Source organism: Drechmeria coniospora, chromosome 03, assembly GCF_001625195.1.
Source record: "Drechmeria coniospora strain ARSEF 6962 chromosome 03, whole genome shotgun sequence".
Classification (NCBI taxonomy): Eukaryota; Fungi; Ascomycota; class Sordariomycetes; order Hypocreales; family Ophiocordycipitaceae; genus Drechmeria; species Drechmeria coniospora.
The window spans coordinates 7,470,323-7,484,999 of record NC_054391.1 but is presented as its reverse complement, the minus strand read 5'-3'; the positions used below and the strand labels follow the sequence as shown (position 1 = coordinate 7,484,999).

Below are 14,677 nucleotides of genomic sequence, written 5' to 3'. Positions count from 1 at the left end.
AGCACAGCAATAACAATAATACGACAAACCAACTGCATGCAGAATAGTACGAACCTAGGGGCTACTAGCTGCAGCATCGGGCCCGCATTGTTCGTACTTACAGTACACCTATCTACAGTACCTTTTCGTAGTACCTACTTAGGTACCAGTAATAGTGTGCGAACAACTCCGTACGGAGTGCTCCGTATTTCCTGCATTTACTGTAATTACACACAGGACAGCGCAGAGTGCATGCACTGCAAGTACATACATATCTAATACTGCAAATGTGTTTGTGTCGTGTGAATGCTCAAGCAATTCTCGTCCACCGCTGTACCGACAAGTACACCTAGTACCACTGCATGTAGATACTTACTGTACAGCGCCCACTCACCCGCAACCACAATCAGAGCGCGGATACAGTGGTTTTTAAGACTTACAGTACTCCGTAGTAATACCTGTAATAACCTTCTTACTGTACAGTACTTACACCTACGCACGTACTGTACTTGTACTGTACGCGCACCATGCTAGGCACACATGGTAGGTAGAACATTGACCAGGGTTCGGTTGGCACCCGCAATCAAGGCCCACATGTTGGTATGCATCCATTGACGATGCCATCACTTCACGACATCCTCTCTCGTCACTCGCTTTGCCATCCTCCCAGCAATCCCATGTCCACCTGTCAGGTAGGAGGAGCACTCGTAGAAGAACGCCTCCGACGTCGTCAGAGCACCCGCACCCTTCGGGGGTAACATAGGAGCAATGTCCACCCTGGAGCCGAGACCGCCCTATGCTGAAGCCGAGCTCGCGGCCCTCTATCCTCCCCAGCTCCGCCTTCAACAGGTCCAGGTCTTCCTCCGCCACGGCGAGCGCACGCCCATCCATGCTCGTTTCACAAACACCGGCCTGCCGCCCTTCTGGCCCTACTGTTCTGCCGTTGGCCAACTGCGTTCCGCCGTCCTCGACCCTGGCAAGTCGTTGTCCACCTTGCAGTGGAAGCGTCGGCTCGAGACCTTTGGCGCCCACGACGCCCCCGTCCTTGCCGAGGGCCCCAACGGAGATGTCGACAACATCTGCGACATGGGCATGCTGACCGACCGCGGGCGAGAGACAACCTTTCAGCTTGGCCAGAGGCTGCGAAGGCTGTATGTCGACCAGCTCGGCTTCCTCCCCGCCGCCTTCAAGAGCGCCGACTTCATCTATCTGCGTGCCACGCCCATCCCCCGAGCCCTCGAATCGATGCAGCAAGCCCTCCAGGGCATGTATCCGTCTCACACTCGTGACCGTGACCTCCCGCCCTTGACCATCGTCACCCGCTCGCCCGCCGACGAGACGCTCTTCCCCAACGACGGCAACTGCCGACGCTTTGCCGCCCTTTCACGCGCCTTCGCCCAGCGCGCCGCCGACCGATGGAACGACTCGGACGACATGGCTTTTCTCTCCGCCAAGCTCGGCCGGTGGATGCCCGGTGACCGGCCCAAGGTGGCCGTCGACGCCCGCCCGCGTCTCAGTGGCATCTTGGACACCATCAGCGCTACGAAAGCTCACGGGCCGCAAACCAAGCTTCCTGCCGAGTTCTACGATCCCAAAGTCGAGCATGCCCTTGGCAAGATTGCCGTCGAAGAGTGGTTTGCCGGCTACAAGGAGAGTCGGGAATACAGGATGCTCGGCATCGGCGCATTGCTTGGCGACGTCGTCTCTCGCATGGTCGGCAGCGCAGAGCAAGGCATCGTCGACGAACGGCTCGAAGGGATGGGCAATCTCCGCCGGAACGCCATGACCCCCCGCTTCTCCCTCAACGGGTGCCACGACACCACACTCGCTGCGACGCTCGCGAGCCTCGGCGCCTTTGAGACCGACGCCTGGCCGCCTTTTACCAGCCACATCGCTTTCGAACTCTTCAGCAGCGCCGATGGATCCACGCCAGGGTCGCCCTCGCGTTGGCCAGCCTTCCTCGGCCGTGTCGGCATGCGTTCGCCTGGCATCGGCCGCAAAACTACCGCCGACCTGACAAACTCCGAGAAGCAGTCGCTGGAGGGTTACTACGTCCGTATACGCTACAACGACAGTCCGGTTACCGTTCCTGGCTGCCGGGTACAGGGAAACCACCTTCCGGGAGACGAGTCGTTCTGCACTTTGGTAAGCAAGCCATACCCTTGGTCGAATTCCTCATCTCCCTCTGACAGCCGTCGTGTAGGAGGCATTCAAAGCCGTTGTAGACAAATTCACGCCTCAGAACTGGAGGAAACAGTGTCGCACTGGTCTTGGAGAGCCGGCATTTCCGACCAAGCCCGAGCCCGCTGGATATTAGCATCACCCCCAAACCCCTTCATTCTGGAGCTGCGGTGTTGCGTTATCCTTGACTTGGCGCTCACGCAGCATCTGCTTGGATGGGAAAGATCATCATGGCGTATTCTCTTAGCTGATATTCGTTCAAGTTGAATCGTCAGATTATGGAGCTGGCTATTCCACGGCATCACCCACGTCCACGGCTGTGTGGCTGTACGAACTGACGGGGGGGCGGCAACAGCAGCCGATCGGGGCTCGGCCACACGCTTCGTGCGCGCGCCACAATCGAGAGGGCAAATATCTCTTGCTATGTTGCTGATACTGTCGACCTGCCCAGTCCAGCTTGCTCGAACTTTCCATCATCGTGTATGGAGCACATGTGCAATATAAATTACACACCCGATACGGATGCCGTGAACATGTCCCATCAGTCCATCTCTCAATCCCATGCCATCGTACCCAATATCTCTTACAGGAAACCAACCAACCAACCCAGTATCCTGAGACAACCAGCCGAGCGTGCGAGCCAGCCGTCCCCCCTCTTTCTTTCTTTCGTGTCGTATGTTGCCAGACGACGGTAAGGTTCAGGATACAAATGCGATAATAAGCCGAACATGATACACTGAAAGGAGATGATTACCCGGATACGAAGAAGGGAAGGGGGGCGGGGCAACGAGGTCCCGCATGAGAACGAATTATCGGAGGGAGGGCGGGAGAGGTCTTTGGCAAAACGAAACCATCGACGGCCAAAATCAAGAACAGAGTCAATCTGTGGCGTCTTATTCGCCGACAAGCCCATACTAGTTGACTACTTCTTCCTCGGCCCATCCGTTCAGTCCGCCCTGGATGGCCAGACCGAAACCGCCGGCGCCCATTCCGCCGTAGCTGGATTGGTACTGGTGGCCACGTCGTTCGCCCTCGTCGACGTTGCTGCCAAGGAGGCTGCTGGGACTGATGCCGCCGTTCTCGAAGCCGGGCGCCAGAGCAGGAAGGCTGACCGCTCGGCTGTGTTGGCCACGGGATCCCGGCGCAAGAAGTCCCCCGATCGTCGTGGCGCCAGAGGCAGTCATGTTGGCAGGGTGTCCGTTGGAAACGTTGGCAGGCTGCGCGTGACCTGCGGCTTGGCCTTGCTGAGACACGTCCACGTTGAATTCGTTGAGGGACGGCTGGGCGGCGCTGAAGACGATGTTCTGCGGAACGCCCATCGGGTGGTGCTGGTGCTGGTGCTGAACCTGCTGCGACAGCTGGTTCAGGTACATGGTCAAGGGGCTGTTGGTGGCGTTGAACAACGCTGCCGACTGCTGGGGAGTGCCGCCGTGGGGGGGCGAGCCGCCGTTCTGGGATCCGTGGGCCGGGGGGGAGGAGATTCCGTCACCCCGAGGAGACTGATGTTGCTGCATCTGTCGAGGTGGGTTTCCGCAGCGGTCCTTGCCAAAGTTGACCTTGAACTTGCGGTACTCATCCCTGCCTCGGATGGCCTCGATGGCCTTGATGGCGTTGGCAATGTTGGTAAAGTTGACGAAAGCGCAGCTTTTCTCGCGCAGAGTATTGACCAGCTCGATGTCACCAAAGTCGGCAAAGTCCTGGCGCAGGCGCTCCTCGGTCCAGCTCTCGTCCAGGTTGCCCACGTAGACGTTCCGTGAGGCGCCACCGCTGACGGCCAACGCGATGGCGGGAGGCAGGGCGCCGGAGTGCTTGCCCCAGCCAATCTTGAGTCGTCGATTGTGAATCATGAGACCTTGAAGGTTGCTCAGGGCGTAGAAGGAGGCGGCCGAGGTGGGGTCGATGAACGTGACGAAGCAGATGTGCTTGTCTGGGATGTAGCGGATGTGATGCAGCAGGCCACCCCTGACGACGTTGCAAATCTCCTCGACCGTCGTCTCGGGGTGGATGTTGCCCAGGTAGATGGTGCGGTTGCCCAGGTTGTTGATTCCGCCGGCGGTGGTGGCAACGGCGGCGGCGGCGACCGATTGCTGGGCAAGGGCGCTCGAGATGAGATCTCGGTCGGCGCCGGTCAGCATGTGGGCATAGCCGGGCGCGATGCCGAGATACTGGGCGGCGTTCTGCTGCTGCGTCTTGGAAACATAGGCGCACCGATCCTTGCCGTAAAAGACGCGGCGGGGAGCCTGCCACTTGGGTTCCTGGGGAAGCTGCGTCACTGCCTTGATGGCGTTGATGATGGAGAGGAAGTGGATAAAGGCGATGTTCTTCTCTCGGACAATCTTGATGGTGTCGATGGCACCGAACTTGCCAAGATCCTTGCGAAGCTGCTCCTCGGACATGTCGTCGGGGAGGTTTCCCAGGTACACGTTACGAGAAGCACCGGACTGTTGGACAGCCTGCGAGACGGGCGTGGGGACCTGGGACGGCTTGCCCCAGCCAACCTTGATATCCTGTCCCCTGATGCAGAGCTTCTTCAAGATGGCGTCCGAGTGAAAGTGGGTGGCGGAGCTCGCGTCGAGGAAGGAGATGAAGGCGCAGTTCTTGTCGGGCAGGAGACGGACCGACTCGATCTGACCGCTTCTGACATGTCCTAGGATCTCCTCGGCAGTCGTATCGGGAGGGATGTTGCCCAGGTAGACGGTTCGGCTGGTGCCGGTGACGGGGCCCGAGCCGGTGGAAACGGGGGAAGCGGGTTGCAAGGGCGCCTGCAAGCCGAAGGGTCCCGTAGGCGGCGAGTGGGAAGGATAAAATTGCGGCGCACCGTAGGTGGAGGGCGAAACCATGGCTTGGTACGGCTGGGACGGCATGGTCTGCTGGACAGGGCTTCCCATGCCTCCGTGTTGCCGCTGGCCGCCTCCGTGCCGGTTACCCATCTGGGGGAATCCAGACAAGCTTTGAAACTGCGGGCTGCCAAAGGCGGCAGGGCTACCAGGCTGAAAGGGGCTTCCCAGGAGCAGCTGGGAGGGAAGAAGGGGGGTGAACTGCATGTCGAATGCGGTTCCCGGAGTGGCCATCTCGTTGTTGCCGTGGCTGCCGTCATGGCTATCGTTGCCGCCGTTGGGGTGAGAGCCGGGATGGGCTTGGCTCATGGTGTGAGGGTCGAGCGACGGAATATTGCCTCTGCGAGGGTGGCGATCGGCAAAGCCCGAGATGTTGGAGGTGAAGGCGCCGTGCGAAAAGCCAGTGTTGCTGTTCGAGGGCTTCGAGACGTGTCCCTGGCGAATCGGACCGCCACCGTTGTAGCCACCGTGGGCAACATGTCCGTTGAGGTCCTGCATGCCGATCAAGCGAGGGGGGACAAGCGAGTCCCTCCCAGAGTGCGACAAGACCGCCGTTTTGGAGGATAGGAGACGTGCCTGCAGCGGGCAGGACACGAATAGGATGTGGCGTTGAAACTGCCGCGGCGAGAGCTGCTGCAGAATCCGAAACGAATTCGAGGCGATGGAGGAGCCGACGCCAGAAGAGGAGCCGGTAGACTTTTCGGACAGCCGACGAGATGGAGCCTCAGCAAGGATTGTCGGGCCAGGAGATGTCGCGAGTAGAATGCGATGTTGCGGAAGGAGCACGAAGATGAATGCAAGGTAGTTTTGTCGAAATTTATGGACCGTAAAGGATATCTATCCAAGAAGGCAACAAGACGGATGGACAGCTGATGCGATGAGAAGCAGCACGGATTTCGGAGGATCCAGTCGTCGAGCAGGGCTTGCTCAAGCTAGTATCGATCGAAGGTGAATGGAATCGAATCGGCAGAGGGCGCGAGTGGCGATAGGCAAGATTCGAGTGGTGATATTCGAGATAACGGAGGTAGCCAGCTGAACGATGATTAAAACGGTGGGAACGAGTGTCGATGAAGGCCGAAAAGAAGAGGCGTGTTCAGGGGGAAAACTCGGGCAGTTGCATCGGAAGTAGGGAATAACGGCTTGCAGAAATCGATGTCAGGAAGAGGGTGATGCCCTCGGGGAAGGTTAAGCGGACAAGCTATCCGCGGGACGAGCTGAGCGGTTGAACGGTACGAGGAATTGGTAGCCGTGGCGGCGTTCAACTCACAAGTCGACGGGTGACGAGGCCAGACGGTTGGTCGACTGGAGGCTGAGGCTCACCTCGCAGGTATCGCGAGTACGTGTGCTCGTCCTCGCAATTGCGTCCGTAGAAAGTACAGGGAATTATGCAGAAAGGCTGGCAGAGAGGTAGATGGAGATGGGAGAGAAGGTGGGTGAGAGATGGGTGGGAATTGGCGGGAGGGTCGAGAAGTGGGTGTGAACTGTGGAGCAAGAAAAGGGGTGGGGGATGAGGAGGGGGGGGGGGGGGGTTAAAGGAGAAGAGTACGGAGCACGGAGTAAAAAGAAATCAGGCACGGAGAATGGGTACGGAGTATTACTGTGTACGTGTAAATAGAGAACGCAGTACGTACTCCGTATATGTATACGTAATATACAGTACAGTATTCTTACTGTACTGTACACCTCCGTTTTGGTGTAAACTTGCGGACCCCATTGAAACGAATGCTACTGCAAGTTTCCCTACCAGTACTTGTACTCGCAAGTACAAAGGCGAGGTGAGACGCCCCTATCGACCCACGAGCAAGTGCCCACGAATACGCAGACATTACTTTGCGTGCTCGGTGCTTGAGCAGGTGTGGGTTTGGCGTAGGATGGAGACGGACAACACAGTCGGCGATGGCCATCGGTGGTAGCCTGTATGTGCGCTCCGGACATGTACTGTAAGTACTCCGTACTGTACTGTACATGGACTTGCAGCAGCTGTGCAGCACAGTTCTGTAAGTACTTACAGCCACCTGCCTAGTAGTTGGCTGGTTGGTTTGGTCGATTGGTTTGGTCGATTGGTCGGTTCGTTGGTCGATTGGTTGGTTCGTTGGTGGAATGAGCTGGACAGATGGATGAATGGAAGGATGGATGAATTGCGGGCCATCTAGCCAACTTGTCCACACTTGCACCTAGTTCAGGGCGGGCCAAATTAGGGCCGAAACCAGGCAGATCGAGCTCGGACCTGCCAGGCACAGTGCTTTGCCACTAATGCTGTCCGACGCGGAGGAGGGGGCTGCCGGCTGGTTGACCTTGCGGGGAGGGCTCTCAGCAGGAATACGGGGACAAGTATCCGTACAAGTCCCGGTAGGTACCACTTGCCCGTACGTACCTTACTTGTACTTAGGTGTACTGTAACTGTGGTACTGGGAATACATGTACACTAATGGTACCAAGTAGATATTTAATCGCACGCACTCATGGTAAGTATTTGCAATACTGGGAAATACCCTTAGTACTAGGTACCCAGGTAAGTACTAGGTACCTTGTAGGTACTCATGATACGGGCGTTTAGGTGTATAGGATTCCGGAGGTGTACTGGACAGTAGCACGTACTTGCGTGTGTTAGTACCTACAGTACTGTAGTACTAGGTACTAGTCATTGTGGTCTACATGTAATTTATATACTTAATAGCACATGCCAGCAGTACTTTTCATTTATGGAGCTGTACTTGAAGGATTGCGTCGAGAGGCAACCCCGGAGGCGCTCAACGACCTCTGCCAGCGCAACGAAAGCTGCGAGAACGAGTCAGTGCTGTAACCCGTATTGCTGGAGGAGCATGTTTGAGGTGGCCTATTACCATACGGTGCTGTACATGTACGAATAATATTACCTTTCCGAGGGGCAGGAGTGGCATGCGTCGACATCGACTCGCGTGTTGCGCCAACGGAAGTCCACAAATGGCAGGGCTTTGGCTCAATGCCTGCCAAGCACGTACTGACCTGGTACATGCAAGTACAGTAGGTTCACGAGTATTCTGTACATGTGTACAGTACTTAGTTGTACGGAGTATACTAGGTAGGTGTACATTCGCAGGTGCCCAGCCGGGCCGACCACGCGGACGGACGCCAGCTCGATGGGGGTTTGGAAACCTCAGTCTGCAACGCGTCCAGTGGAACAAACCCCGAATACCATGTTCGTGCCGTCAGCAACGAGGTAGCGCAAAGCACCTAGCATGTATTAGTTACTCCGTACTCCGTTCTTCATTATCACTCACTATTTCTTCCTATTGTTCTTTCTATCGGATCTACCCATCACCTCTGACACCTCATGCACCCCTGCCAAATTGCATCTCCAGCATGTGAAGATTGATGCCTACCTGGTTCCCGATGCATGCATTAAGTACTGTAGGTGTACATGCAACAACCTACGAGGCATTCCCTTAGGTACTAAGGATGTACTGTACTTACTCAGTATGATTATTGTAGGTAGGTAAGTGTAAGTACTGTACGGTACGGAGTGCAGAACGTGAGGCAACTTACTTATTAGCACCAAGTGGGCTGGTGGTACTCCGTACTCTGTAATTACTCGTGTCCTAACCTTGAGAGATATACCCGCTGGGAACGAAGTACTTACTTACTTAAGTACAGCAAGTAATGCAAGTACGGAGTACTCACTGTAGGTGTATTAATACCTTGACCAGAAGGTTCTCGGAGTACCATTCGCACGTACCTGTAGATGTGGGTGCCAAGAGCCCTCCAGACGTTACGCACATGTAATATTACTGTACTTGCTGTATACACTATGGAGGGAGGGTCGTACAAGTAAGTACCTTGGTACTAAAACACAGTCAATAGTCAATACGGAGCACTCCATACTCCGTACGACGATGTGTACTCCGTACTGCACTCGTACACATACTTACAGTACGAGCAAGCTGACTAGGCGCACATAATCACGAGGCTCCACGGCATCTGCAATTTATTAGCTGTACTACCTCTCACTCAAGCCTTTGATATACGGCTGATCTAGCTCGTACAGTCCAAGCAAAATATACAGTTACGTACGGTGCATCGTTCGCGGTACTTGACTGTTGCCTGTGCACCGTATACTACGGTACGTGTGCATGATCACAGGCACCAGCAAGAAAATGAACGCGCAAGTGGTAATGATAGGCCGGCCCATATGCTCGTTCCAACGGCGCATGTCCGTGTTTCCAATTTCTGGTTGGCAACTCGGCCCAGGACAGAACGCGCCCCGCTCGTCAGGTCTCACATCCTCACCTGCCGTGCGTGTGCGACATGTTCGGTTCGGGGTACCTGCAGCGCCTGCAGCTGTGTAACGGGCTCGGTGTTACGCGGTAGGGAGCACTGCGTGCCTGCTCGGCATCCCCCGTCGGGCGCGCGACGAAAGCAAACCCAAAAACCCATCATTCTACTTCAGGTGCTAGCAGGCACCAGGGAGGTAACCCAAGTTCCGAAACGGCATCGGCAGACGTACAAATCACCAATTACGTCGTGCCTGGAGACGTCATCGACCAACTCTCGGGCGTCCGATAAGCCGACCCGCTCAGTCTTGAGTTTCGAGTCCCGAAGCTCCCTCCGTCCAACATGGCGCCTGCAACAGACCGGCGTGGCCAACCGAACGCAACTCCACGCCCAGCCCAGCTTCCATCCGCCGTTCACCGTCGGCGAGGCAGGCCCTTGCCTGCGACGCGATGCACCCTCGGCCGCCACGGTAGGTCACCCTAGGGTTTGCAACGGCCCATGAAGCGTGGGTACAAGCACGTCGTTCGCACCGTGTGCTGGTTGGCCATCCAGGCCAGGAATCGCTCCAGGCCTAGGCCGTACCCGCCGTGTGGTGAGGTGCCGTACCTGGCGAGCTAGTCAGCCTCTGTTCGGTTGATACGATCAAGGTTTGCCGTCGCACTCACTTGCGCTGGTCCGTGTACCAATAGTAGTCCTTGGCCGGGATGCCCTGCTTGTCGTAGGCGGCGAGCAGCTCCTCGTAGCCCTCCATTCTCATCGAGCCACCAACAATCTCGCCGACGCCGGGCATGAGACAGTCGACGCTCTCGGTGACGCGCACGTCGCTGGGATCCTTCTTCATATAAAAGGCCTTGATCTCGACGGGGAAATGGGTGAGGAAGATGGGGCGGTTGATGGCGTCCGTCATCTTTCGCTCGGCCGCCTCGGCGATGTCGTCGCCGAAGACGTGCGGGTTGCCCTCCTCGTTGGGGATGGGCGGGTCCTGCTTGTTGAGCCAGTCGATGGCGGCCGCGTACGTCATGCGCATGAAGGGGCGCGCCGGCCGGCTGAAGCTGGGGTTGAGCTCCCGGAGGAGGGCCGCCATGTCGGCGTCGTCGAGGACCGTGTCGATGACGCGGCAGATGATTTCCTCGAGGTGCTCCAGGAGGTCCTCGAACTGGACAAAGTCAAGCTCCGCCTCGACGTGAGTGTACTCGGACAGGTGCCGACGCGTCAGGCTCTTCTCCGCACGGAACGACTTCTCGATGCAATAGACGTTGCCGAGGCTCGGGAGGACGGTCTCGAGGTAGAGCTGCGACGACTGCGTCAGGTAGGCCTGCTCGTCGTAGTACGGCACCTGGAAGAGGGTGGCGCCACCTTCGACCTGGGTCTGCACCAAGGCCGGGGGCGAGACCTTGACAAACTTCATCTCGCGGTAGGCCTTGATGAAGGCCCACTCGACGTGGGCGCGCAGCTTCATCAGCGCCGACGCGTTGTCGCCCCGCAGCACGAGGTGGCGGTTGTCCAGCATCTGGGCGTCCCACTGATTCTGGGCCAAGGTGACCTTGTTGGTGATGGCGTCCTCGTCGCCGGGCGAGGGTCCGATGACCTCGTAGTAGTCGACGTGCAGCTCACGGTTGTCGGGGGCCTGCTGTCCCTCGGGCACCTTTCGCATCTCGCCGTAGAGGGTGAGCGAGGTGCCCTGGGCAAAGGTCAGGGCGTCGTACGTCTTGGTGAGCTCGCCGGCCTGCAGGACGCACTGCAGATGGCCGCCGCCGTCGATGATGGTGAGGAAGGTGGCCTGCTTCTGGGCCCTCAGTCGGTGTATGCGGCCGGAGACCTTGACTCTTGCGCCCTTGGCATCCGGGCCGTCGCCGAGGGCGACATCCTTGTTTCCGATGACGATCTTGACGGCCTTGGCGAGGGAGGCATCCTCCTTGAGGACGATCTTCTTGGCCGCCTCCAAGTTTTCCAGCCGCTGCTGCTTGCGGGACTCCTCGGCGGCGAGGGCCTGCTCCTGCTTCACGAGCTTCTTCTTGTGGGCTTCGAGGATGCTCTGCGCCTTCTTGACCGCGCTCTTGGCCGGCTCCTTCCAGGCCAATCGGGCCGAGGGGTCCTCGTCGGGGCCGATGGCGCCCGTGACGGAAGCGCGGGTGAGGAAGCGTGCCGTCGGCCGGTTCACGTTCTGGATGTAGGCAAAGGCCAGCGACTTGTAGGGCTTGGCCTCGGAGCCATCCGCCGCCGGCTCGTCAACGCCGGTGTCGCTGTCGACGTGGAATTTTTCGTCGGCCTTGACTCCTGCGTCAGGCTCCTGGATAGCCGCCATGGTGGTTGGTGTCGTGCCAGGGGTGTGCGGGCCGTGGGAAGGCGAATGTACAATGGAAATTATTTTGCTCTCTCGAGAGAAGTTGGGAGCGAGAACATGGGTTGAGGTGGGATGGCGGGGTCGTTTTGGTCAGTGACTTTTTCCCCCCAAAAGTCGGAGTCATTCCATCCGAGAATGAAAGTAATATCCGTAGGTACCTAGTACCTCAGTAGTACCCAAGTACATGCGACTCCATGTGCAGCACTTTACCAAACACTAGCACCAGCGTGTGTCGGAGTAATACTTGTGCTGCTATTATATCATGTACAGAGTACTGTATGTTACCTACGCGGGACATGCAGGTGCTTCTGGTACACAGTATTGCTGCTATTGCTACCGCCAGCTACCTAGTACCTCGGTACCTAAGTACTACTTAAGTAGGTGCCTAGTACGTAGTTGTAATACTTGTACTTGCAAGCTCTCATGGCACCTACAGTACCTAAGAGTAACAATGGAGGCTACGAGTGTCTTGGTAGTGAATGTAGTACTTGATGATTTTGTCGGACGTTGCTAGCGAAATGGGCCTACAACCCTCCCCCCTCCTCTCTCCCCCGGGCTGAATCCCCATATTACTGGCTATTTGCACTTGAGTGTTTGCAAAGCTGCCGGTTCCTACGATTTGGTTGTACTGGTACTACTCCGTACTCCGTACGAGGTCATACACAGAGTATTCCTTCTTACTTCTTCGGGCGAGGCCACAGGGGTTGATATGCCCTGTTCGTGGCCCAGCCTGCATCGAACAAACGCCCGGCACCTCGGGTCTCATGTTTCTGTTTCGGGGCTCCCGGTGACGCTCGAGGTGGCCGGAGCCTAGAGCTCATCCTTTTTGGAGACACCATTCGCCCCGTCTTTTCCGGCTGCCACGCCCATCTTCACCATGGAGCTCAGGATTTCGAAGACGACCTGAGCGGCCGCAAGGGCCGTCTCCTCACCACGACCCTGATACGCAGGCGACACCTCGACGACGTCGGCGCCCACGAGATTCAAGCCCTCGACGCCTCTGAGCACGCGGATGAGCTCGCGCGTCGTCCAGCCGCCGGGCTCGGGCGTCCCCGTGCCGGGAGCAAAAGCCGGGTCAAGCACGTCAATGTCGACCGACAGGTAGACGGGCTCCTCGGTCCCGAGCGTCTTCATGATGCCGGCGACGATACCGGAAGTTCCCATCTCGTCCATGTCGTCGGACGAGAAACGAACCCAGTTCTGCGACGAATCGTCCTCGTAGTCGGCCCAACCGTCGCCCGACAGCCGCGTGCGCAGGCCGGCGTGGACAGAGGCCTCGGTGGATGAGTTGGAGAGGAGTCCCTCCTGATGGGCCATCCAGAGCATGGAGCCGTGGGTGAAAGGCGTGACGCCCCAACTCGACGGGTACGCGTTGGGGTTCCACGAATCGAGATGAGCTACGAAATCAATGCCTGTCGTGCTCCGTTTGCGTACGAGCACGGATGATCCGTACCCGTATGCGCATGTGCATGTGCGTGGATGCATCGGTTCACTCACCATCGAAGTGGAGCATGCGCATCGGCCGTCCGTAAACCTGCCTGAGAGCGCGCAGTGCCGGCAGCGTCAGGCTGTGGTCGCCGCCAAGCGTCACGAGTCTGGGCTTGGGACTCAGCGCCGACACCGTCTGCCGCCGACCCAGCTGCGTGAGCGCTTGCGTCATCTGCTCACGAGCGATGTCGTTGTCGAACGGCGTGATCGGGATGTCGCCGCAGTCGACAATCGTCGCCCAGCTCCTGTACGGGTTGACACCAGCCCGTGTGTTGAAGCTCCGGAATGCCGTCTGCCGAGACGAAGCCTGGCGGATGGCCCGCGGGCCGAAGCGGGCACCTGTACTCGGTAGACGGCAGCCTGTCAGCTTCGCCTTTGGCCGGCTCGCTCACCGACCGCGTGACGAACGGATCAGGCACCTTGGCAGGGAGCACAGTCGTTCAGGCGGTATCAATGCACAGACGGGCAGGGGGTCGGCACGCACCTGGCCTGAAGGTGACGGCCGTATCAAAGGGCGCCCCTACGATGGCGATATCGTATGCCACCGACGGGTCCGTGAGGCACTTGGCGTAGTCGAGGTGGGCAAAAGTCCCGATGCCTGAGAATGCCCACTGCGGGTAGCTTCAAGTCAGCCTTGCCACCGTGATGCTTGTCGAGGCCGCAGCACAAGGCATGTGGGTGTATGTCTGCTCGCCTCGGAACCCCATCGTGCCTCGAGCTCGTCGAGTTCTGCCTCCCGTCCACCAGCCGTCGTCGGCTGCCCGCCGCCGAGGGCCAAGCCCGCGACGATTGCCGTCGTCCTCATCGCGCGTTGCGTCCCGGTTTGCTGTCCGACTTGTACGATGGCCAACCGCCTTGTTTGACCGAGGTGATGGAGACTGGTCAAAGCGGAAGGGAACGGCGGGGGAAAGGGGGGGGTCGTCTTTGCACCTGCACGAATACACGTATTTGCGCTCCGTGGTTCCAATGACGGTGAGGCTTGCTTGGCTGGAATCCTGGCAATGCCATTGGAGAGAGATCGTCCCAAGTCCCTCCCCAAGAAGCCCAGTGACGCTCACCGCTGACACGTCCAGCAGGTCTCCTAGTACAGTACCAGGTACCTACCTACTACTTAGTATGAATGACCATTGCTGCTTTCAGTACCCGCGCATGCAGTAATTACTAACATAGTGTTCGGAAATAATGCTTGCAACACTTTCCCAGTACCTCGGCATTATGAGGTAAATAGTACCAATGCAAGTACCAAGGAGGTAGGTAATAATACCGCGAGTGCTCCCTACAGAGCATCGTTCTGCGGTGCCAATTGAGAGCCAGCCAGTTTACAGGTGCCCTAGTACGGAGTACAGTAAAAGTGATCGGCCCAATAGTGCGGGTTGGACGTAATTACACCCAACTTACCTATAAGTATGGAGTACTTGTTCGACCTTACACTGTACCTAGCTAGGTGCTACCAAGTCGTACTGTAATCCAGCCTGGGAATTCTCTCATTTCCTCGGAAGGGCGCAGACTCGACCAATTCCGCTGCAAAAGGACATTTCGTGGCAAAGCCGCCGCCAAACATGGTCGAGACCTGGCTACAAGGCACAGCAAACCAGAC

The 14,677-nt window shown here is 57.7% G+C and overlaps 3 protein-coding genes and 1 pseudogene across 3 annotated transcripts; 1 reads left to right on the top strand and 3 right to left on the bottom strand.

Annotated features, from left to right (window-relative positions):
• Positions 1 to 747: 747 nt before the first annotated feature.
• DCS_07809 (acid phosphatase) lies at positions 748 to 2,296 on the top strand (the record flags this gene model as incomplete). Its single annotated transcript, XM_040805092.1, has 2 exons — positions 748 to 2,124; positions 2,183 to 2,296. 2 exons carry the CDS (start codon positions 748 to 750, stop codon positions 2,294 to 2,296), a joined length of 1,491 nt encoding a protein of 496 aa, XP_040655196.1.
• Positions 2,297 to 3,074: 778 nt separating this feature from the next.
• Positions 3,075 to 5,495, bottom strand: DCS_07808 (negative regulator of differentiation 1; the record flags this gene model as incomplete). The annotated part of the gene is made up of 1 exon (XM_040805091.1): positions 3,075 to 5,495. The coding sequence occupies one exon, from the start codon at positions 5,493 to 5,495 to the stop codon at positions 3,075 to 3,077; it is 2,421 nt and encodes an 806-aa protein (XP_040655195.1).
• Positions 5,496 to 9,778: 4,283 nt separating this feature from the next.
• Positions 9,779 to 11,553, bottom strand: DCS_07807 (annotated as a pseudogene).
• An 849-nt stretch (positions 11,554 to 12,402) lies between these two features.
• On the bottom strand, positions 12,403 to 13,885 carry DCS_07806 (Ureohydrolase; the record flags this gene model as incomplete). Its single annotated transcript, XM_040805090.1, has 4 exons — positions 12,403 to 12,989; positions 13,090 to 13,419; positions 13,565 to 13,691; positions 13,748 to 13,885. The coding sequence occupies 4 exons, from the start codon at positions 13,883 to 13,885 to the stop codon at positions 12,403 to 12,405; spliced, it is 1,182 nt and encodes a 393-aa protein (XP_040655194.1).
• Between the last annotated feature and the right edge of the window lie 792 nt (positions 13,886 to 14,677).